This window comes from Bactrocera neohumeralis, chromosome 5, assembly GCF_024586455.1.
Source record: "Bactrocera neohumeralis isolate Rockhampton chromosome 5, APGP_CSIRO_Bneo_wtdbg2-racon-allhic-juicebox.fasta_v2, whole genome shotgun sequence".
Classification (NCBI taxonomy): Eukaryota; Metazoa; Arthropoda; class Insecta; order Diptera; family Tephritidae; genus Bactrocera; species Bactrocera neohumeralis.
Window position 1 is genome coordinate 75,393,535 of NC_065922.1, and position 24,450 is coordinate 75,417,984.

General features: G+C 33.3%; 3 protein-coding genes across 4 annotated transcripts; 2 read left to right on the forward strand and 1 right to left on the reverse strand.

Moving 5' to 3' along the window:
- The first annotated feature begins 332 nt into the window (after window positions 1–332).
- On the forward strand, window positions 333–11,772 carry LOC126760814 (transmembrane protein 198). 2 transcript variants are annotated; one of them, XM_050476734.1, is made up of 7 exons: window positions 333–509; window positions 1,888–2,736; window positions 8,068–8,170; window positions 9,494–9,756; window positions 9,822–9,986; window positions 10,098–10,397; window positions 10,456–11,772. In XM_050476734.1, exons 2-7 carry the CDS (start codon window positions 2,638–2,640, stop codon window positions 10,633–10,635), a joined length of 1,110 nt encoding a protein of 369 aa, XP_050332691.1. In that variant the 5' UTR covers window positions 333–509; window positions 1,888–2,637; the 3' UTR covers window positions 10,636–11,772. The 2 variants fall into 2 exon arrangements, with proteins under 2 accessions (XP_050332691.1, XP_050332690.1); XM_050476733.1 differs by lacking the exon at window positions 333–509 and having other exon boundaries at window positions 1,495–2,736.
- Window positions 11,773–18,712: 6,940 nt separating this feature from the next.
- On the reverse strand, window positions 18,713–21,471 carry LOC126760810 (caspase-8). Its single transcript, XM_050476728.1, has 7 exons — window positions 21,263–21,471; window positions 20,991–21,053; window positions 20,157–20,912; window positions 19,883–20,093; window positions 19,674–19,807; window positions 19,443–19,594; window positions 18,713–19,211 (listed from the first exon to the last, which is right to left on the reverse strand). Exons 1-7 carry the CDS (start codon window positions 21,365–21,367, stop codon window positions 19,061–19,063), a joined length of 1,572 nt encoding a protein of 523 aa, XP_050332685.1. The 5' UTR covers window positions 21,368–21,471; the 3' UTR covers window positions 18,713–19,060.
- A 320-nt stretch (window positions 21,472–21,791) lies between these two features.
- On the forward strand, window positions 21,792–24,072 carry LOC126760802 (zinc finger protein 557-like). Its single transcript, XM_050476712.1, has 5 exons — window positions 21,792–22,067; window positions 22,124–22,938; window positions 23,002–23,294; window positions 23,358–23,557; window positions 23,618–24,072. The coding sequence occupies exons 1-5, from the start codon at window positions 21,891–21,893 to the stop codon at window positions 23,903–23,905; spliced, it is 1,773 nt and encodes a 590-aa protein (XP_050332669.1). The 5' UTR covers window positions 21,792–21,890; the 3' UTR covers window positions 23,906–24,072.
- Window positions 24,073–24,450: the final 378 nt, after the last annotated feature.

The following is a 24,450-nucleotide window of genomic DNA, read 5'->3' on the forward strand; positions in this document are numbered from 1 at the left end:
AAATAGATGTCCGATTCTGCACCCTAGCCGATATGCAGGCTAAGATTCACGAAAATCGGTCGAGCGGTTTCAGAGGAGTTCAATAACGTACACCGTGACACGAGAATTTTATATATGTATTCGATTTTAGGTTAAATTTCTCTTAAAATATAGCTGTTAAGCTATAACAGTTATTTGGACAGCTTCCGAAAATTGAATTGGAGCAGAAATCGTAACAACAGTAATAACGGCAAAAAGTCATAAAAAGAGCTTAAAGCACTGGCAAATAAAAGCTTTACTAAAACACTCGCTTGTGTCAGGCAAGTCGCCAACGAAGGAAATGTTGCTAACCAGAGCCGAATAATGCTCATTTACTGCACTTACTACACAACTGTTTTGCCTATCAACGAGGAGTAGCCAAAGGACCTTCGTGCTTGGCACAACGCAGCAACGGATTCGTGCGGTACTTTTGTGGATTTCACATAAAATTGGCGTGTGTGGGGTGAATGGCGCAGCAAAGATGCAGAATTGTGAGGAAAATATTAGTTTTTAGTGAAATTGGTGATTAAGAAATTAAGAATGTTATTGAAAAGTTTATAAAGTAGAGTACTCGTACAGATTGCGCAAATTTCAACGCAAAAAAATGAAAATTTTGAGGAAATTTTAGATAAAGCAAATTTTGCACAAAGCAGCAGCTCAACAGCGTAGTGGTGGAAAGCGAAAGCTGTGAGAGGTGGAGCAAGTAGAGTTGCACAAATCTTACAGTTAGAGAATGAGCGAATGGTCGATAGTGGCACAAATGAGAGAATGTTTTGGATTTTGGTTTTTGTAAACAAATTATGAACCGATTTTAAAAATACTGTTGTGAAAAAGTTATTAAAAGAAAAATTAAAAATAAATAAATAATTTTTTTTCATTTATGTACATAAATAAAATGAGAAAATAAACAAAAAATTTAAATAAAAAATTAAATAAATAAACTTATAGTTTTTTGTAAAGAAACTGTGTCCGAATTTTAAAATTAGTGTTGTGAAAAAAATAATAAGTATTTAAAAAATAATATTAAATAAATACAACTAAATAAAAAATAAATTATAAAATATATAATTAAAATGCTTAATAAATAAAACATGATTTGTTACACTTATTTGATAATTTTTTAAAGCCAAATATTAAAAAAAAAAGTAAAATGCATCAAAGGGAAAGTAATCAAAGTGTAGTTAAAAAAAAAGAAAACAAAGATTTGCCTGCAGTATAATTTCAAAAAAAAAAAATTAAAACAAGATTTAATGAATTTAATAGAAAAATATTTTTTTAAATAAAAAAAGTTTGTTAAATAAAAGAATATTAATTAAATAAAAAAAAAATTTTTTTAATTTAATTTTTTTAATTAAATACAATTTTTTTAATGTTGAAAAAAAAAATATTTTAAGAAAATCAAAAAAAAAAAATCGCATAATTGAAGAAAGCTGGATATTAAAACAATTTGAAAAAAAAAATCAAAAATATATTACAAGAACTTTAATGTGTTTAAAAAACTGAACTCACAAATGACGAAAGCGTAAGCAAATAAATATTTTAAACAAATTCACATACTATGCTTCCGTGACTGTAATCGACAGGGCTTCAGAAAGCAAAACAGCGCTTACCGCTAACATGGTACAAAAACACAGTGTGAGGTGTGTTTACAAAACCAATATACATACAGACAAAGAGCACAACAACGTCCAACAGTTATAAAGGAATTTATACGCCAAACAGTCAGCCGCCCAACCATTGATAGCGGCGCGCTTTGCCGCTAGTTTCACTTCTCGGCTTTCTCATATGGACATTCTCATTTGTTCGCTCCTTTTGTCACACGCTATAATACGATTCCTTTTTCACATTCGTTCAATTTTCGTTGTTTAGGGTGGAAAATGTGCCACTGACCGTACCACAACAATTCCGAATTGTCCCTGCAACTGACGAGTAATCGCCAGCGTTCATGTAAAGTGGCGAACAAACGCTCGCAGTCGCAAAAGGTTATTACACGGGCAGGAAGTGTGTGTGTGAGAAAAACAACCAAAAATGTAAATGTAAATGAAAAGTGAAAATGACAAAATTATGTGTGTGGAAAATTTGTTAACAAAAAGCAATTACAAATAAATAATAACTACGAAATTGCTGCTAACGTGCGTTTTGATACTTAATTCCTGAGCGCATGGAAACAATTTCACTTTCCTTCGAGTTTTTAGTTTTTTCACGCCGTAAAGCCTATATGTTTAGGTTATAGAATTATGACAGTTCGCAAATTTGCGTTAAACAAGTGAAGAATGTTGGGCCAGCAAAAGAGAGTAATGGCGTGTTTACCACGGCTCACCAACTGCCAATAGCTGGACGAGCGAAGAATTGATCATACAAATATTGGAGATTTTGTAAATATTAACTGCGTGCAGCGTTTGGGCGTACATCATCATATTTTTCTTCACTCAAACACGCGAGAATACGCCCAGTTCAAACGAACCGCTGTTGCGGGCGCTGCTGCTGTCACTGCAGCATCTCTTTAGTTGGCTGAAAGCAGGCCAATTGCTTTGGCAAACAGCAAACGGCAAAGAAAACACACACATTGCAACAACAGCAAAAACAACAACAAACAGTGTTTTCCAGTGTGCAGAGAAAATGCATTCCGTGAACGTGTACGAAAGTGAGGATGAGCGACGCCATGGCCATGATGACACACGCGAACTGCAGAACTTGGATTGGCCCTTCTTGATTAAGGTGAGTGTTTGTATACGCTTATACAAAAATACAAATCTATGTATATACAAGTACATACATACATATATACTTGTATGTATATATATATGCGTTGCATATGTAATAGGGCGCCAACGAGCTAACGAACGAACGCGATTAGGCCATGACCTGGCCACCACTGCAGTGGAGCAGCGCTTGTGTGCATTCACTTATGGTTTGCACGCTTACTTGAATATGGTGAAAAGTTCTTTGCTATCAGCTATGACACAGCAAACGGAAATGCGGATGTGCGGGAAGAAAGTGGAGGGAAAATACGCTGACAGTGTTGATTGAAAGGATTAGAAACTCTATAAGCCTGACAAAGTCGGTTGACTTATTAACTATGGAGGAAAAAACGACGTTGTCGGGTTCTTTTTGTTTGTGCGAATGTCAACTAAAAGCAGTGAAAAACAGGGCTGACAGTATTGAGCGAAATGGAAATTACATCGCAAATAACCTAACCACTGAAATTGATGTCCTTGAATGTATGACAAATATTGAAGGGTGTAAAAAAGAACAAAAAAAAGCAATAAAACAAAAAAAAAAAACGAGCGCGACGATCGACCAAAACAAGTAAGGAAGGGCTAAATAAAAAAAAAAAAAAAAGATATGGTTTTGGTCCATAAGAGGGCAATGTATACAGTTTGTATAGCAGCTATACTACTACTGCTATGCTATAGAGGACGGACCTGAGCAATTTGTTCGAAGATTGTAGCGTGTATGGAACAATAATCCATGTAAAATTTCGTGAAGAAAAGTTTTTCAAACAAGGACTGAATGTTTTGATCGATCAGTTTGTATGGCAGCTACAGGGTTTGTCCGGAAAGTAATAAAATTAAGCCGATTTAAAAAAATTTATTGAACCAATTCTTTACAAATTTTCAAAATAGGCCCCTTCTGCGACGATGCAGCGCTGCCAGCGCGATTTCCAAGCATTGAAGGCGTAACGGAAGGCATTCTCCAGTATAGCCTTGAGAGCCGAGGTGCATGCTGCTTGGATGCCGCTGTCGTCTCAAAATGCTTGCCTTTCATCGCCCTTTTCAGGCAAATAACCAAAAAAAGTCCAGGTGGGCCACATCTGGCCTGTAAACAAGAAAGGCGCTGTAAGCCGGGGCGTTGTCGTGGTGCAACTTCTAATTGGCTGCCATCTTCGCGTAGACGCCATGCGCACAACTGGCGCATGTTCAAGTGCTGCGTCAAAATGTCATGAACCACAGATTTTGTTTCGACGGTCTGAGTGCGCACAAGAGTCACATTGTCGGTGTTTGTCGAAGTCGCAAGTCTCCCGGCACGGTCTTCATCATCGTTCCCGGCCCTCCAAAAAGTCCTGGTGCCACCGAAACACACCACTTCTTGCTAAAGTAACATCTGGGTAAGCCTGCTTGATCATATCAAACGTCTCAGTCGCACATTTACCGAGTTTCACACAGAATATAATCGTGTACCTTTGCTCTAACGAACGCTGCTTTTTCGTTTTGCACCATTCACAGAAACCCGTCGCACGAAAATGTTTGTCCTTACTCTCCAGGTGCTCGGAGACAACTGACCAGCTGCTCGTTTTTTAGGTAGGAACGCCTTCTACCGAATTCAGTCGGTGCGCGCATGCTCCGAAGTACAGTCCCGGCGGAAGAAAATCAGTCCTATTACTTTCCGGACAAACTCTGTAAACCTCATTGACATGGAAAATTTATTTGGTATAGTATCCTGCTGGCAATAGACGGCAAGCTATTTACTTTTGGGTGACAGACAAGACCGAAGTATCGAAATGACTACAATTTAAATTTGGCCCACAACTAACACGCTGGTATGAATCAATAGATCACGAAGTATTCGGTTCTGTTAAGAACCCCTGGCTTTATATAACTTAATGGTAAAGAATCTATATAGAACCCACGAATCGCAAGTTACTTTTAAAGCAAATAGTTCAGCGAGGACCTCAATGAGCTCTGAGCTTAATCGCATTTGCATACAGACAGTCTGTTTAACCCCAACTTAAGCTTATGACTGAAATTCTGCTGATCTAACGAAAGTAATATATTCCTTTGCTTCTAATAGATTATTATTTGTTTCTGCTAACCGCGCGCTATTAAAATTAGACTCCCGATAGAATCGGGCGACGAAGCCGAGTACGATAAGAGTATGAACTCCGCACAGCAAATGTTAGGGCTCAATTCCAGCCGAGTCGTAGTCTAGATTATTAAGCAAACTTTTTTTTTAATTACGATTGTCCTTCTACAAATTACCGGAGCACTCTTCAAAATTACCTGAAAATTATATATGTAATTCTGTAAGCCAGGTTAAGTGCAGTCGCATAACTTAAGTGGTGCTAAATACCCACACTCCGGATTATTATTCCCTCAGATGAGTATTTCCGCATTGAGGTCGGACTGACGTCTGTCTAATGCAAACCGCAAGGACTTTTTACTTGCTTTTGCAAAGGCCCGAAGCCGTAAAAGCCACAAAAGTGCGAAAAATACAGATAAGCAGGGAGTAGAAGAAAAATGGTGGGCAAAATAAGTTGCGCGCACAAAGCAAAGGTAAATTTGGTCAAAATTGTCATGAACTGTGAAAGTGATAAACGAGCCACAGAATTGGGCGCACTGGTAGGTTTTCACTTCATTACACCGCCTGGCACGACTGCTATTGTGGCTGTTCGCAACGGCTTCTTCAAAACATTTTGCATTTTTTGCACATTGTTTGCTTTGTGCTAGTTTTTTATGCTTTCTTACTACTAGTGCTATTGTGTTTGCTAAATATGCTGAAAAGTGAATTTACTTGCCGAAAAATTCATGTCACACACACATGCACGCATACATTTGCATGGCGTACAAAGCGCAATGCTTGAAATTACCGAATTTTTCTTCATTTTACTTTCCTGTCTTCTAAACAAGCAGTGGGTGCTTTGCAGTCGCAAGAGGTTATCAATTCCATGCAAAATGAGACCTATGCGTAAAAAATATACCTATGTATATGCAATTCCCAAAATAACGGTTTCTGATAGTATTGAAGCCTTTTATATGGCTTAGCGCCTAAAAGTAGACTATATTTTAATTCAATTTTTGTATCAGGTATTAAATACTGATAGATGAAAATATAAAAAACTCTGCAACAACGGAAACCTTCCAAATATATTTCTGACGTGAAATAGTTGTATATAAAAATGCGTTTGTTTGATATTTTCAGTTGGTTTTAATTAGTTAAATGGAAAAATATGATAATAAACACGGTTATAACCATATTTTCTCTTTTTTATATTCTGAAAAGGGAATATTAAGTTTGCCACGAAGTTGTAACACTAAGAAAGAATTGTCGGATTCTCAAAAAAGTATATAAAGCTGATCAGCGTGACGAGCTGAGTCGATTTAGCCATATTTGTCTGTCTGTCTTTATATACGTGAACTATTTCCTCAGTTTTTACCAGCATTAACAGCAACAACAATGTCAGCCTAGAAATCCAACGCAGAATAACTCTTGCCAACAGGTGCTACTTTGGTCTGAGTAGGCAATTGAGAAGTAAAGTCCTCTCTACATGAATAAAAACCAAACTCTATAAGTCCCTCACTATTCCCGCCCTGCTATATGGTGCAGAGGTATGGACGATTGCAACATCTAAGAGTCGACGTTACGAGTTTTCGAGAGAAAGGTTCTGCGAAAGATTTATGATTCTTTGCGCGTTGGCCACGGCAAATATCGCATTCGATCGAACGATGAACTGTATGAGATATACGACAACATTGACATAGTTCAGCGAATTAAAAGACAGCAGCTAGGCTGGCTGGGTCATGTCGTCAGAATGGACGAAAACACTTCAGTTCTGATTCGACGATGTATTCGACGCAGTACCCGCCGTTGGAAAAAGAGGAAGACCTCCACTCCGTTGGAAAGACCAGGTGGAGAATGATTTGGCTACGCTTGGAATTTCCAATTGACGCTACGTTGCGAAAAGCGCGCTGTGTTAATTCCGCTATAATCACGTAAGCAGTGTCTATGCCAGTAAAGAAGAAAATTCCTCAGTTTTTGACAAAATTTACTCTGTGCCGACTTTTTTTAATATTTCTAGCATACATGCAGCTTTATGGAGACAGTTATGTTTTTCTCACCGACATTAGAAATGCAAATTTTCGCTCATTAAACGGGAAAATGGGATGCATAAATATTCTAATTATCATTTCTACTCTTTATTTTACGATGTGAACGGATTATCCACTTCTTTACTACGGCAAGTTGCAATTTGGTCTTTAAAAGAGGCACATTTATCGAAAAAGGATAATACGGAAATAGTTGCCGACTCTCAATTCGCTTTATCTTAAATTTGACTATGACTTGTGTACAAAATTTCGTTGCTGCAATTATTACTTTTGCTTTAGCGGCGATTATTAGTGCTCCATTTGTGCGCTGCCAACGGCGGACTTGTGTTTTAGCTGCGCTCATTGTTGATTTTCCACTTGTAAAATGTAAAAAATGCATTAACGTGTTCATTTTTGTTGTATTTGAAGCACTCCAACATATGTATTTGTTGTTTACAATGTTGGCCGTGCGCGTTGCAGCAAACCACCACGCTGAGTGTTGCCACTGGCGTTGCTTGATTGCAAAATTCGAGTGTCCTCCGCCGACCTGTTTGTAGCAGGCGGCAGCAGCAGCAACGCTTCAACTGCTCTATGACTACTGCCATAGGAATTGACCCACTTTTTGTGTGTTCTATTTACACATGTATTCATGTGTATGTGTGTGTGTGTGTGTGTGTGTGTAAGTGTAAGTTGTCGCCTGTTGTTGCCACCGCCGCCAATTTTCTCGTCGCCAGCAGTCATCTGCGGACTGTTATAGTATTATTGGGATTGTTGTTGTTATTTGTTGTTTTTTTCGCTGAATGCATTCAAATGCGGTTATGACGCACTTCTTAGCGCACACATACATACATACATACAGTGGCTATACAAATTCATGCCACTTATGTCACCCGCCGCCCACTGCTGTCAAGCACCGTTACTTGGCAAGCGGTTTGCCAGCGTACTAAGTTGGAGCACTTTCGCCTGCGCATACAACAATTTTATTAACACCAATCTTTGTTTTTGTTTACATTTCCGACTTTTTGGTTGAGAACAGCGCGATGAAGTGGATAAGTTTGCAATTGCATTCGAGCATATTGATTTCGTGTCGTGCTGAATGATTTCAGTTTTCAATTACGAACACGTTCGGTTGGCGCCACAAATGGATTGCTCTCACACACACACATGCATATAGAAATATATTTATCACAATACTAAAATTTTAATGGTTTCCTAAATACTTTTTTTATTTTTACCATTTTTGTAGGGCATTTTGGAGAGCCCATCATGCACAACAACAACACCGGACACTGTGGCCGCGCTGCTGTGGACAATTACGGCGGTTTTTGGTATTGTTTACGCGCTGCTCGGTAAGTAATTAAGCAACTCTTCTCAGATTTCGCAAAAACAAATCCAGAAAACAAATATTTTTCAACTTGACTTTCTCAATAAAGACAAAGAAGACTGTAGACATCTATATCGGTGATTCGACTCTTATTTTTGAAATTACGCAGTGAAAGTATAACGCCAGGAGAACCCGATTCCCCAATCGATGACGTTGGAGCAGACGCTTCATTTCGCGACTATGAATAAGTTCGAATAGCAATTACCCGTCTGAAGAACAACTATTTAAACACGGCGGCGAAGAACTGATAAGGAGTATACATCAGCTTCTTTGTAGAATATGGTCGGAGCATGCCCAACGATTGGAATTTAAGTGTGTTTTCAGACAAGGCGACTCCCTTTCGTCGTCGCACTCGCGACTTGGCTCTCACGTCACTGTTGACACTCATAACTTTGAAGTCGTAGATAATTTAGATATTGTCAGTCTGGAAATCCAACGCAAAATAACTCTTGCCAACAGGTGTTACTTCGGACTGAGTAGGCAATTGAGAAGTAAAGTCCTATCTCCACGAACAAAAACCACACTCTGTAAGTCACTCATTATTCCCGTCCTGCTATATGGTGCGGATAACATCTGAAGAGTTGGCGTTATGATTTTTCGAGAGTGGCGTTGGCCACGACGAATATCGCATTCGATGGAACGATGAGTTGTATGACAAAGTTCAGCGAATTAAAAGACAGTGGCTGCGCTGGCTAGGTCATGTCGTGCGTATGGACAAAAGCACTCCAGCTCTGAAAGTATTCGACGCGGTACCAGCCGGGGAAAACAGAGGAAGGGGAATACCTCCACTCGGTTGGAAAGACCAGGTGTAGCAGGACCTGGGTTCGCTTGGAATCTCCAATTGGCGCCACGATGCGAAAAGAAGAAACGCCTGGCGCGCTGTTGTTAACTCGGCTATAATAATATAATAAGCGGTGTCGACATAACAAAGAAGAATACTAGCTCTACATCGACACGGTGCAACCAATTGTGCTGGGGATTTTTAAAATATCACGTATTCTCTCTCTCCCTAAATTACCAGTTTTGAATTAAACGTAAGGATTCAAACTCTCTCATATAAAAATGACATTTACATAATGCTATTTTATAGTGACAAATAGTACAACTTTTATGCGCGAATACCATATATTGGACATTTTCTCCTAAGAGCTTCTATAAGCTTGTATATTGTAGAATATCTAAAAATCGAAAACAGTTTGGACTTACCGGATTTTTCCTCAAAACTGTTATTCTTTTTATTCTTCCATTGATTTTATGAGACCTTTCTTTATTTCCTTTCAATTCACAGGCTACCGCTGTCTGCGAGCGGTGGGTTTCTTAAGCGGTCTGATGGTCGGTGCAAACGCCATTTTCATGTTGCAGGACTTTCATGTAACGCTGCTCGGCAAACCAGCCGATTCGGCACTAGCGATCGTGGCGGGCTTATTGGGTGCCGTGATCGGTTCGACATACCCCGTAGCATCGATACTGATTAGCGCATTCGCGGGCGCACTGGTCGCTGGCGCAGCGATGGCCGTGTGTGTGGCCACAATGCCAGACAATGACTTTGGCGTGAGTATCAATGCAGAACATATGATAAAAAAATAAAAACAAATACTTTTTGCAAATTATTGTAGTATCGCGAAATTTATGTGGCTATCGCGGGTGGCGCTGTCATTTGCTCGGTGCTGACGTTCTGCTGCGCCAAATATGTGACCATACTGACTTCGAGCATCGTTGGCAGCGCGATGATTATTACCGCTATCGATTTTTTCATGCACAACCTAGACACGATAAATTGGGTAAGTGTTGGCGCTAATGACCGTTACTTGCAGTAAATATTAAATTTTATTAAGTCAAACTACAAGACAAGAACTAAATTACAACAACTTCTACTGTTAATAATATTTAAGATTTTAAATATGAAACCGAATCCGCTGCCACCGCCTTGTTACGGCGGCATTTTGATATGCTCTTGGCCGGTGGCAATCATCATCAGCATAATGGTGCAGTGCTTCATCACGGCCTGGCGTGTGGATCATCGCAAGCGCGTCTACCTGCGGCATCACCACCAAATGGCACGCTGCGGTGCCGGCGGCTTGCCGACGAATCGCATGAGCGGACGACCGCGCGAAACTCGCGAAGAGGCCAGTCAACGCAAGTACCGCTATCTGTATCAGGTGCGCACAGCGCGCGGCGACATTATTTCACAGGTTCGTAAATAAAAAAAAAATTATATTCACTTAGCAGCCACTAACCAGCTCATTGCAGAACTTCGTGTCAGCATTGCAGAAGCGCATACAACTGGGCGGCACGGAAACGCCCTCGGAACGCTCGATTAAGACGAGTTCGAACGAACGCAATACATTTCGCAGCGATCGCACACACTTCACCACCATACCCGATTCCGAAATGTGTGACAAAATCGAAATTGTGCGTGATCTAGGATAACAAACAAGCAACAGTTACATGTAAGCGGCGAATGTGCGAGGGAAACGGAAACGTATAAGAGACGCGTAGAGCTTGCTTGTGGTTATCCGAAGAATCGCGTATGTGTGCGCGTGTGCGACGATCGTTGTGCGTGTATGTATAATGGGAAATTGTTAAATTGCCAATGCAACAACTACAGCTAAGTGATAAAATGCAACGTTGCGTTTGATGGGCGTGTAAATAAAACTTGACAAAGCTTAATTTAATGAAGTGCAGGAGGGAGCGAAGGAGACGAGTGCATGCGAAGTAATGCATGAAAGTGATAAGTAAATTAAAATTTGTTGGTTTCGCGCGCTAAATTAAAGAATTTAAACAGAAAAAGGAGCGAAAATGTCCACAGTCAGCAAAGTAAAATTAAAATACTGGCCTCTAGAACACTAAATTTTGTAAATTTAACGAGCAAAAGCTGAATACATAGAAAACTTAGGAAACCAAAACTGTTTTGGTGAATTATTAAAGCATTTTGAGTAAGAAAATTCAGGTATAACACGAAAATAACAAAAATTCTACGTTAAAATGTTCAACATTATTTTCAAGTACAAGCAAATTTTAGACACTAGCTTCTAAGTTCCTCTTTAGTAAGTACTGACAAGGAAAACGTTATATGTATGTATGTATGCGCTCAGGATATGATCTAAAATTAATTGTGTTACAGGGTTTAACAGGCTTTAACTTACAAAGTACGTTCATTTTTAACCGTTTTGTTGAACTTAACTAAAGAATTAGTTTAGATATTTACTAAGTTACAGAAAATAAGTTTATAAAAACAAATAAGTTAATGAAAAAAAATTATAAAAAAATTTATAAAAAATAAGTTTATAGAAAATACGTGACTAATTAGTTGCCAAACAACTAAAACTGACTAGCTATTTGATTTGTGCGTATGTGTGAAATAATTATGTATTTTCATGCGTCTATTTGCTTTTCTTTCAAATTATTATTTTCTATTTGTAAAGTACTATTTTTTATTTTCAAATTATTATTTTTTATTTTTTTGCGACATTATCGAGTTTTGTGTGAAGATTAAAAAGATCACTAGTTTTAAAAAATATCTTGTGTATAAAAAAACGGGTTGCGATTTTTTTTATTAAAAAATTTTCAAAATTCTAAAAATTTAATTCTTAATACCAAAATTAGAAATTAAAAATATAAATTTAAACTTAATTAGAATTAATTAATTTTAAAAATTTTAAATTAAAGTTAAATTTAAACTTAATTTAAGAATTTATTTTTGTCTTCGAATTTGGCATTAAAAACTTAAATTTTTAAGTTTAAATTAATTTTAATAATTAATAAATTTATAAAGTTAAAATTTAAACTAAATGAAATTGAAATGGAAATTGAAACAAGCAAACATAAATATTTTTTCAAAAAGATCTTGTGCATATTAGATTAAGAGAAGTTGCGTGAAATATATTGTAAACCTTCTGTTTTTAATTCAAGTTCTTGGTTTGTATCACATCATATATTTAGTATCGCAGAAATACGCAAATTTGTGGCCATATAACCACCGAAAAGCCCCCAAAATTTAATGAGGTTCATATTATTTCAACACTGCCAAAAAATAACTGAATATTTTTTTATAAACAAGTGAAAGTAACTGGAAATTATAAAATATATACACACAGTATAAAGTATAATAAATCATTTCTGCTTATAAATTTTAACTGAAAACAAAAAAAGTGAACTTAGCTAGATTTTTGAAATTGATAAATCAGAAAACAAAAACAAAAAATATTAAGAAATAAATATCTTTTTCAAGTAATATTCAATAATTTTTTTTTTAATATTTTTGTTAAAAAATTAATCTATTATTTTAAATTGATACATTGGTATATATAAAATTCAAAAAAAATATCGATAAAGTAATATTTTTTTAGTGGTATTTTAAATTATTTTTTAAACAGAAAATATAAAAAATTTTGAATAAAAAAAAAATACAGAAGAATATTTTTATTTTCATATTTCTTGAAACAAATAGTTATCAACTTATTTTTGTTTAAATAAAGTAATAATATAATAGAAAATAAACAAAATATAAAATTCACGATAATTCATACTTTTCTTAATAACTAATATTTTTTAAAAATATTTTTTTAATAACTTTTTGTTTTTTCTAATAACTAATATTATCTACCAACTAATTTATTAAAACTACAAGTTAAGCGCATTAACTAGTTAAAGTCTAAACTTTTTTATAAATAGCATAAATAATAGGCGTAGCAGAATTCTTGGTATCCTACACGCTCAAAGCATGCATGACAAGCCTAAGTTAGCACGTTTCACAAAATATTTACACCAAAGGTTCACTATAAGGGGCTAAAATAATTCATAATTGTTTTAAATAATTTCTAAAAAATTATATAAATATGCTCATCTCTACGTTACCTCATTTTAATAAGAAAAAAACTACTATTTATTGTAGCACAGTTTATATCTAATTTAAATGATATTATTTTAAAATAAATTTTACATAATAATAATATGCGTATATGTACATATGTATGTATGTATATCATTTTAAATTGTCGCTCATAAGTGTTTATAACGCAAGCAACTTAAATCTCAACTTATTACACATTTAAAATACCAAATATTTTTGTCTAACTGTACTTGCATATTTTAAAAATATAATATCATATTATTTAAAATTAAACTAAAAAATATATCTATAATATAATTTAAAACATATATGACATAATTAAAATAAAAAAAATATATGTACCATATATAATTTAAAATAAAAAATGTTTATATTTTAAACATAAATATGTATGTGTGAATGTATATCTAGTATTTGTACGAGTATTATTCCCTCCTTAAGGAGGGAGTATTATATATTCCTTAAGTATTGTAGTTTGCCACACTAAGCAGATACTTCCATTAAAATAAGTATTATAAAAAACTTTTAAATTTTGTATTCCGTTATTTACCAAAAATATATTTGATTTTTATATTTTTATAATTTTTTTAAACGTTTTTGTGGTTATTTGTTTATCTATTTAATTGTAGGATTTCTTTTAAAAAATAAAATATAAGTAAAAGAAAAGTTTTTAAATTAATTTATTACTTTTTTAATATGTTATTTACAAATTTTTCCACTTTCACCTTTTATTTAAATTTCTAAACATTTTTGTGGTCATTTGTTTATATATTTAATTAATTATTGGTAAGATTTCATTAAAAAAATAAAATATAAATAAAATAAAAAAGGTTCTTATATTGGTTAATTTTTTTGTTTTATATTTTTTACAAATTTTTCTACTTTTACCTAATATTTATTAAATTTAAACGTTATTGTGGTTGTTTGTTTATCTATTTAATTAATTATTGTTGTAGTAATAAGTTTTCATTAAAAAATATAGAAAACATTTTTTTTCACTTAATTTTATTATTATTATTTTTTTCGTTTTAAAGTCTTACAATACATATATGTATGTATATATACATACATACTTATATATGTATATATTTATTTTATTTCAGCGCGTTTCTTAATTATTATTATTGTTATCACAACTATTATTTTTAATTGTAAATAATTTGTTCCGCTCAATTTCATCAGATTTATTATATATACATATGTATATATTCTAATTTTTATATTTATTTTTTACTATATTTTTTCATTAATTAAAAACAAACAAAATTATGTTTTTTATTTAATTTTGCTTTTTTAATAATTGTTTTTAATAATATTTTTCAGTTTTTTTTAATCGTATTTTTTTTTATTAACTTCAAACAAACAAAAGTTTTTATTTTTTTATTTAGGATTTTTTTTATTTACTATAAAATATTTTAACTTTTCCTAATTATTTACTTTTTTATTATTTAATTTTAGCTTAGATTTTAGAAAAAACTAAATTTAATTTTTTTATTTCCTAAGTTATTATTTTTAATTATTTATATTATTTTTGATAAAAAAAAAATAATTTCTAATTTTTTACTTTAAATTCATTTTTTATTTACACATATTTACCATTACATCATTGTTTTTTATTTTCTTAAATATTTACTTTTCTATTATTTTATTTTATTTTTTTAAGCTTTGAATAACAAAAAATAATTTTGAAAAAGAAAACTTACAAGTTGGTATAAAAGCAAAACAACAAAAAAATACAGTCAACCTAAAAAAAATTGCATTAACTCTCTGTGATGAGTTTGCTAATAAAAAAGTCTTAAATAATTTAAGCTGTTTCTTAAATTTGACTTAGATGCGCAACGTGGTGTATGAAAAACTTCTGTATGTATTTGTATGAAATATTTGCAACTCTGTACATGTATAAAATATATTTATCAATAAAAATATTACAAATTAAAAATTTTACTTAAAAACTTAAAAAGGAATATGTGTGAAAAATATTGAACAGAAAAATAGTTTAGCTTTGACTTTTCCGCTTTAAAACATAAAAAATGTTTAACAAAAAAAAAATAAGTACATAATAGCGGTAGCTAAGGAGAGGGGTGCGCGTAAAAACGGCAGTACAAAAAGAATTTGAAATAATTCAGTTGTGCGAAAAGTAAACTAGTTTTAAACAATGTGTTGGAAATAATTAAGAAGAATAAAAAAGTATTTTTAAATAAGAGTGTTGAGGAGAAAATGCAGCGATTTTTAATTAACAAATTGGACTACCGCTACTATTTCAGAAAATATTGAAACCAGTAACTGATTTTCAAAAATAAATTTTCTTTTAACTTTTAAACAAGGCTAACAAATTTTTAGTTAATTAATTTTAAATCGATTGGTAAGAGTTCTTCGATTAAGTTCAAAATAAATTATCTACTAATAATTTTATATTTTTTTCACAATAAATAATACCAACGCTTGCATAATAAATATAAATAAAATAATGTAAGTCATAAATATGTAAGCCAAATACTTGCATACATATAGTATGTACATATATGTATGTATGTACAGGGTATTAGATATGTATATAATTAAGGCCAATGCGATTGACTCAAAAGAAAAGCATATTTTTCTAACAAATAAAAGTTATTATAATTAAAAATATATACATACATTACACAAAAAAATAAAAGTAAAATAAAATCAGCTGCGTAAAAAATTAAAAAAAGTGAAATAACATACAAACATAAAACAAATAAGAAACAAAAAAAATAAACAACATAAAAAATTAAAATAAAAATGAAATAAGCTCAATAAAAAATAGATAATATAAAAATAAAAAGTGAACTAAAAATAAAATACAATAAAAACACAATAAAAATAAAATATTAAAAGCTATAGAAAAAAAATAAAAGAAAACAAGAAATTACAATAATAATATACGTAATGCAAGAGTAAATATTAAATTTAAATTGTAAAACTTAATTAATTTTGTAAGACCAACTCAAATTAATAAATTTAAAGTGAAAAAAAATAATAAAATTGTCGATATTAATGCGGCAATAAATACATATATACAAATAAATTAGATTGTGAAGAAAATAAAATGAAAGTTGAAAACTAAACAATTAAGCTAATATAGTAAATATAAATTATAAAAATTCAATAGATTTAAAAAAATATTTGAGAGGGTATTCTAGTCTAAAAAATAATGTCGCAATGCCCGGAACTACGGAAAAGTTGGAAAAAAAATTCACGAAATGGCGACTAACTGAAAAACAACATTTTTTTGATTTTCTCGAAATTTTAATAAATAATAAAAAAATAGTTAAACTTGAAACTTATTTTGATTTGAAAAAAAAAATTTTTTTTTGACTTTATCGAATTCAAAACAAGTAAGGAAGGGCTAAGTTCGGGTGTCACCGAACATTTTATACTCTCGCATGATAAAGTGATAATCGAGATTTCATTATACGTCATTTATATATTTTTCAAATACCGTATTTTTGTAAAGTTTTATTCCGCTATCATCATTAGTTCCTAATGTATACATATATTATACAGAGAAGGCATGAGATGGAATTCGAAATAGCGTTATATTGGAAGAAGGCGTGGTTGTGAACCGATTTCACCCATATTTCGTACGTGTCATCAGGGTGTTAAGAAAATATTATATACCGAATTTCATTGAAATCGGTCTAGTAGTTCCTGAGATATGGTTTTTGGTCCATAAGTGGGCGAGGCCACGCCCATTTTCAATTTTTAAAAAAGCCTGGGTGCAGCTTTCTTCTGCCATTTTTTCCGTAAAATTTAGTGTTTCTGACGTTTTTTGTTAGTCGGTTAACGGACTTTTAGTGATTTTCAACATAATCTTTGTATGGGAGGTGGGCGTGGTTATTATCCGATTTCTTCCATTTTTGAACTGTATATAGAAATGCCTGAAGAAAACGACTCTGTAGAGTTTGGTTGACATAGCTATAGTCGTTTCTGAGATATGTACAAAAAACTTAGTAGGGGGCGGGGCCACGCCCACTTTTCCAAAAAAACTGCGTCCAAATATGCCCCTCCCTAATGCGATCCTTTGTGCCAAATTTCACTTTAATATCTTTATTTATGGCTTAGTTATGACACTTTATAAGTTTTCGGTTTCCGCCATTTTGTGGGCGTGGCAGTTGGCCGATTTTGCCCATCTTCGAACTTAACCTTCTTATGGAGCCAAGAAATACGTGTACCAAGTTTCATCATGATATCTCAATTTTTACTCAAGTTACAGCTTGCACGGACAGACGGACGGACAGACAGACATCCGGATTTCGACTCTACTCGTCACCCTGATCACTTTGGTATATATAACCCTATATCTGACTCTTTTAGTTTTAGGACTTACAAACAACCGTTATGTGAACAAAACTATAATACTCTCATTAGCAACATTGTTGCGAGAGTATAAAAATAGTCAAAAATTGAGATTTTTTTGATTATTTCGAATTTAAAAAAATAGTAAAAATTGAGATTTGCCCAGCCATAGACAAGTCTATCAAGAATACGCTCTAAAAAATTCAGTTAAATGGGTACTGAGAACCTGAGAAATAGTGGGTATAGTTTTGAAAAAGCGAGTTTCTAGAACAACGTGTCTAAAGTTTCAGTTCCCGACGAACCAGCATGTATGCCGGGTCAGCAAAATACCTATGTATGTATATGTCTGAAAATAATTTTAACTTCCAAAAATCCTCTTGTAGATATACATAGTTAGCTTTTGAAAAAAAAAATATTTTATATATTATATATTATGTATATAAATATATATTTTTTTATTTCTAGACTAGAATACCGCCATAAAATAAATTCAAAGTAGAAACATAACGACATTATATAACATTACCATTAAATTACAAATGAAAAAACAGGTTTTGATTCCAAAATTCCAATTAATTATAAGTGTATAAAAAAACTAAAAACACATATTTAAATTAAAAAAAAACGAAATAATTAAAATATAAAATAAAAAATTAAAAAACATTGTTAATTAAGCAAGTATAAGAAACAAAAAAAATTAAATAAATTAAAAAAAAAATAATCATATATGTAAGTATAAAAAGCAAACAAAAAGCAGAAAATAAAAATTTGTAGCACAAAAACAAACATATAATTAAAAATACATGCATATGTATTTATATGTTTGTAATTTGCGGTATAAATAATAGAAAAAACTATAATAGGAAAAACAGAGGATTCAAAATATAAAATAAACTCGGTGAATATTAAAATGAATGTTTTTTTTTCAAAATGAATTTGAAAAACATGAAAATATATAAAATAAAAATAAAAATTTAAATATTAAAATAAATAAAATTGAAAAAGTAATAATTTTTAAACACAATTAAGACAAAAAATTACATTTTTTATTTAAAGCTCATTTTAATTACCAAAACTAAAATGCCAAATTTAATTATTAATTAAGTAATTAAAGCTAAATATAAATTGTACACTTATTGCACGCATTATGTGTGCTATATAAAAAAATACTAACTCATTTAACATAAAAAATTGTAAAACTAAAATGTAACACACGCCAGTATGAATTAATACATTAATATACAAATATTAAACAGAGGAATATTTGCAACTGTATTTTATTTTGGAATTCAGGTGATTTTTTAATAACTTTTAACACAGAAGGGGGTAATATCCATATCAATTTTCTATTGTTTATTTAAACACTTGAATTGTCTTACAAATGACATCACTTATATTACATAAAACAATTCTTTTGTATATACTAAATTGTGTAGCAATTTTCTGACACATTTCATTTACGTTGTATAAATGCTTCAAATCTTTATTTATTAAAATATATTTCTATCAAAATTCATAATACATATAGCATGCATACTAAAAGTACAATTTACGTTTCTATGCTACAACTGCTACTTAATTAAAACCACTACAATAATAATTTCAAAAAATTTTACTCGCTAATTACAACTGAACATAAACTAATTGTCACATTTGCTATTAGACTTACTGGCAAGTGTGTTAGACTGCTGCTAGTAGTGATTTACGCGGCGGTAAAAAGAAAAATTTGCGTAGCGTGTAACTCGAAATGGGCATCATTATTTCGTTTTTATTCCCGCGCCGCTCGCTGACTTTGCGATTAACAGCAATTAAAATATCGACAATGTGACGGCTGTGAAACAAATTAAAAAAAATTAAAATAAAAAAAAGAAAATAAATAAAAAATAAAATAAATAAAAAATAAAATAAATAAAAAATAAAATAAATAAAAAACAAAATAAATAAAAAATAAAATAAATAAAAAATAAAATAAAAAAAGAAAATAAAAATAAAAAAAAAGTTTTAAATACGAAATGATTTGCATTGTAAAAAGTCAAATTGTTTCTGTATATTGTTTCATTACCGATCGCCGAAACGCTGTACAGCATCGCAAAGTTCTTGTATAAACCAGGTACCTTCAAGCGTATGGCGCATTGCCGAATAGCCAGGCACAGTGGACATAGCTTTTACCAAGTCGCTGAAACGATGTGGCTCCACATTGGGCTTGCGGCGTTCCTTTAAAGTACATAAATGTTAAAAGAGTTACTAACTAATATAAATACATATATAATGCATAGACAACAATAATTCATACATTTATAGGTGATTCGTCCTTCTGACATGCTTGAATGATAAGTAGTTTGGGCTTGCCAACTAGCGTGTCGCCGGTCATTATATGCTCGATTTCTGATATTTCCACAGGTATGCTGTTACTGCCATACACAGAGCCTACATTGGACAAAAAATATATATAATTACTATATATGTTTGCACAGCAAAATCTTCACATTGTCAACTACTTGCCTTCGGTGCCATGCGAGAGTATGCAGACAATTAGCGAATCAAATTGAAAAGATAATTTGACCGTTTCCCGTATGCGATGCATTAGTTCAAGATGTGTAAGATCTTCGAACACCTTTGGCTTGTAACCGAAAAGTGAAAAAATGTCTTTCAAGCGATCCTTGTCCATATTCGAACCATGACGTGGTGAGAGTGATTTTTTTGGCAATAATTTCTTGAATTAAATTAATATAAATTTCCATATTTATTTACAAATATTTAAAGGCAACATTCTCACCTTCAATCCAGGATCGGGTTCTTCGTGGAAATTTAGTTGATTGATGATCAATAGTATGCCAGCGCTCTCGTGGCGCACCTGGTATCTTTCATTTATGGTTAAATCACAGCTACGCACTGAGGTAGATGCGTTTGCATCTGATTGCATGGTTGTTGTGTTTTTTTCAGCAGAATATTTGTTATTATTTCCACTGCTCGCTGTCGCATTATCCGCACTGATATGTGCGTTATTGCGCATGCGTTTAGAATCTGCGTTATTTACAATTGTTTCAAGAAGAAGTGTCTTTAATGCATCCAAATCATTAAATTTGAAAAATTCTAGCAACACATCAACATCTGCACCATTTGCAACACGATCACCCAATGTAATAATGCGCCGTGATAGCCAGTCTAATAGAAATATTTCCAAATATGCAAAATCATAAAAACGTAGATGCTCTCCTGGCCCCTTATGTTGCTCATTCACGCGTAATACCAATTGCCCCGCTTGCGCCGGTTTCAAACGTTCACATATGCGATATAATGCCTTCAGCAGTGGATGCACATGCACGCTTAGTTCGCCAATGTGTGGCAGATAGTGCTGGTGTAACTCATTCCAGTCGAAACCCAATTTCCGTAAGACCCGTCGAGCGCCTATTATAGACAAAGCTTCCACTAACTGTGCACGCCAATTGCGCGGGTTTACGCTAATGTATTTGGTGAGCAAATCCGCGCCACCGCAACTGCGCCCCTTGTGCGTATTGGAGAGTATAAGTAACTAGGAATATGAATATAAATATATTTATTTATTAAATATTATTTTCTAAATATTTTTGTTGGTAATATATTGGCATACCTTTTGTAGCGCGAATTCAGCATTTGCGCGTTCATCGCCAAACAGCAAAAAGCCCAAGGACACCTGTTGAAAGATAAAAAAAAAAAATACAAAATAAAAACCAAAGATATCATATGTATTAATTTAGTAGTTGTTTACTTGTTTATTATAAATATTTATAAAACAAATTAACAAGTTTTGAAAATATATTATATATGCATACAGAATACAAATATATTTACACAGGAAATACCTTTACTATAGCGGCAACACACTGAACCAAAAGCACTTACCAATTCGTAATAGCACAAATCCTGCTCCACATATTGCAAATCCTCCACATGAATATTATTCAATTTGGAAATTAAATTCAAACCTTGGTGACGCGAAGCTGTCATTAAAATCTAGTTAAATATAAACGATAGTAAACGTAAAAATATTACAAATTAAAAAACCGAGTCCTATGACTAGTTGACCACAATTATCAAATAAAGAAATTCTGATAAGAATACTATAGAATGAAGGAAAGATATTAACATAAGAAAAATAGCAGCAGAGAACGTATAATACGTTCTCTAATAACAGCTTGGCGCGAGTTGCCTGAGTTATATTTGTCAACAAATATTTTCAAAACCAATAAGCGGTAATCCGCTATTGTATGTTGATGTGTCAAACACATTGGCATAAACAATTTAAAAAATTTTCGTTTTTGAAAAATTAGTTCATCACAAGCTGCAAATTCGTTTTTCTTATTGAAAGTTCGATAATACTAAGTTTAAGTTTTATCGATAACAACAACTATGACATTTCTTTTTTAATCGACATTCGCATTCTGTGATAAAAGGGATAACAATTATTCTACACTCGTTGCTTGTGGGATTTGTTTATAAACAGTTTAGTACTAAAATAATTTTAAATGTGATGTTTCAAGAGGAGGAGGTGGTAAACAGCTGTCGAGTTTGTCGAAGTCCTAACCAGGATGGTGATTTTGAATGTCTCTACGTTGTGCAAGTAATAGAAGAAAGTGGTGTGATGCAGTCACACACATGGCAGCTTACTAATACCGGCAAGCTGTATGAAGAAATGCTTGGTGTTGAGGTGATTCTCATGCGTTTTTCTTTTATAATACTATATTAATAAATTGCATATTTTAGATTGAAGGATCAACCATGGAGATATATCCGCAGTATCTGTGTAATAGTTGTGATTTACAAATGCGACTCTTTCGTAAATTAACCATAAGAGCTCGACGTACTCTGGAAGAGTTGGCGAAAATGTACACCGCCAGCGATAAAAATGATGCGTTTGTAGAAGAGAAGAATGAAAATGTGACACATGTCGATTTGGAAACGAGGAATTCCGTTATTTTAAAGGAAGAATCTGTAGAATGTGATATTTCAGCCATAGGTAATGAAAATGGTGTAATCGAGTCACTGCTAGCGGATGCAAGTACAAATATAACCGAACCAGAACAATATGTGTTTGAGGACTGTGAAGCGGTAACTTACACGCCAACTACCATGGAGGAGGTTAATTACTTACAAGAATACGCGCCTCAAGTGACGTTGCCAACGAAAGTGGACACAAATGAGGCTTTGAATGAACTATTGGCAGAAGCAACCGACAGTACTGACGTGCAGTACTACGAAGAGGAGGAAGCTGGACATGTTACGAATGTGCAATCAGCGATTGAACATGTTGATATTAAAGAAACAAGTGACGAGAAAATGGTCGAATTTACGCCTATATTTGAAGAGAACTCCATCGAAGAGCGTAATGATTTGAAACAAGAACCAGTGGAATTCTTTGATGTGCATTATTTGGAGGACACTAACAGTACTCTACCGATTAATGCATTGGAACGACCGAAAGTGTCAGGCGCATGTAATGGTGGTAATATACGCCGTGCATACGAATGTCAAGCTTGCGGTTTGGAATTTCTACGACGTACTGATTTTCTGCAGCATCGGTAAGTGCCAAACCCGCTTTTAAATGTATTATATAAAAAAGCTAATGTTGCTACTTATTCCAGCAAAACCGTGCACCACAACAAATTTCCATGTCCCTATTGCACCAAACTCCTACATACCAACGATGCCTTGCGCGTGCACCTGCGTCTGCACAGCGGCGAACCGGCTTACAAATGTGATATCTGTCAGCGCACATTCAATCAAAAGGTGCATTACCGTTATCACATGGATCGACATAACAACGTGCGTAATTTCAAGTGTACGGAATGCGAAAAAGCATTCCTTTCCAAGCATGATTTAACGGTACATATGCGCTCGCATACCGGCGAACGACCATTTGAATGCGAGATTTGCGGTATGCTGTTGACCCACTAAACAAAAATAATAATAATTAGCAAACACTTTGTTTATCTTGCAGGCAAGGACTTTCTCATACTTCAGCATTTGAAAATGCATCGTTATTCACATACGACCAAATCCTTTGAGTGTCATGAGTGCAAACAAAAATTCATATCACCGTCGACGCTACGCATACACCTGCACACGATACACGCAGCCGAACGTCGCTTTCAGTGCGAATTTTGCGTGAAACGATTTCGGCGAAAACATCATTTAATTGTAGTTTATCCTTATAAATAGTTTATATGTCCAACAACACTTTTCGTTATCTGCTTTCAGGCGCACTACAAAGTACATCAAAAGTCCGAAGCCAATGCGAACGAATATGACGATTTAGTGGAGGAGAGTGAAGAGGATATGGAGGAGAATGACTATCAAATGGTGTCTGACGTAAACGGGCAACATTTGGCCATGCAGCAAGGTGTAAGCGAGTTCCTAGAAATCAACGAGGAAGGACATATCGATAGCATATTAGTAGTGGACGACGTGCATAGTGATGAGCAAGCCTTATATGGTACTGATTACGAGATAGGCGTGGCTGGGGAGAACGCCGATTTGACTTTCTAATGTACATACCTATATATTAAGCAAATTTTGTTGTAAAAATAGATTTTGTATTATTTTCATATAAATTAACTCACCTTGCTTAGTGACAGAAAAGCATTGAAATTCCGTTTGCTAATTTGCAAGTTTCAAAATATATATGGCAACAACAAAAGCGCTGTGAACCCTTAGTTCGATTGTATTAGAGTTTTCGCTAACGCAGGAAGAAGTTGGACGTTTGTTAATCTTCCTCTTGGATTTGCTTGCGGTCGTAATGCTATTCTTTGTTGTGATACCAGTCCAAAATATTAGCCAAATAATTTTTAGGAATGATTTTGAGTTGAGCGTCATTTACCAGATATGAATCCAGATTTTGAGACTTTCGAGACACTTTGTTGATGTTGCTGTTTTGAGTACTGCTGAGTTGAGTGGAAACTCCTTGTTGTCATTCCTGCAGTAATTTGGAGTAATGCTGCGGAGTTCTGTTTGGCCTTTCCCCGTTTAAAAATCCGGATCCTTCCCGGCAAGGTAGAAACGACTATCATGGGAACGGGAAACCCGTAAAAAAA

Coding starts and splice junctions, on each gene's coding strand:
- LOC126760802 (XM_050476712.1), top strand. CDS start 21,891: ATGTTTCAAGAGGAGGAGGTGGTAAACAGCTGTCGAGTTTGTCGAAGT. Junction 22,068..22,123: donor AAGAAATGCTTGGTGTTGAG/GTGATTCTCATG, acceptor TGCATATTTTAG/ATTGAAGGATCAACCATGGA. Junction 22,939..23,001: donor ACTGATTTTCTGCAGCATCG/GTAAGTGCCAAA, acceptor TACTTATTCCAG/CAAAACCGTGCACCACAACA.
- LOC126760810 (XM_050476728.1), bottom strand. CDS start 21,367: ATGACAGCTTCGCGTCACCAAGGTTTGAATTTAATTTCCAAATTGAAT. Junction 20,913..20,990: donor CTGAATTCGCGCTACAAAAG/GTATGCCAATAT, acceptor TCATATTCCTAG/TTACTTATACTCTCCAATAC. Junction 19,808..19,882: donor ACTCTCGCATGGCACCGAAG/GCAAGTAGTTGA, acceptor TGTCCAATGTAG/GCTCTGTGTATGGCAGTAAC.
- LOC126760814 (XM_050476734.1), top strand. CDS start 2,638: ATGCATTCCGTGAACGTGTACGAAAGTGAGGATGAGCGACGCCATGGC. Junction 9,757..9,821: donor TGCCAGACAATGACTTTGGC/GTGAGTATCAAT, acceptor AAATTATTGTAG/TATCGCGAAATTTATGTGGC. Junction 10,398..10,455: donor GCGGCGACATTATTTCACAG/GTTCGTAAATAA, acceptor AGCTCATTGCAG/AACTTCGTGTCAGCATTGCA.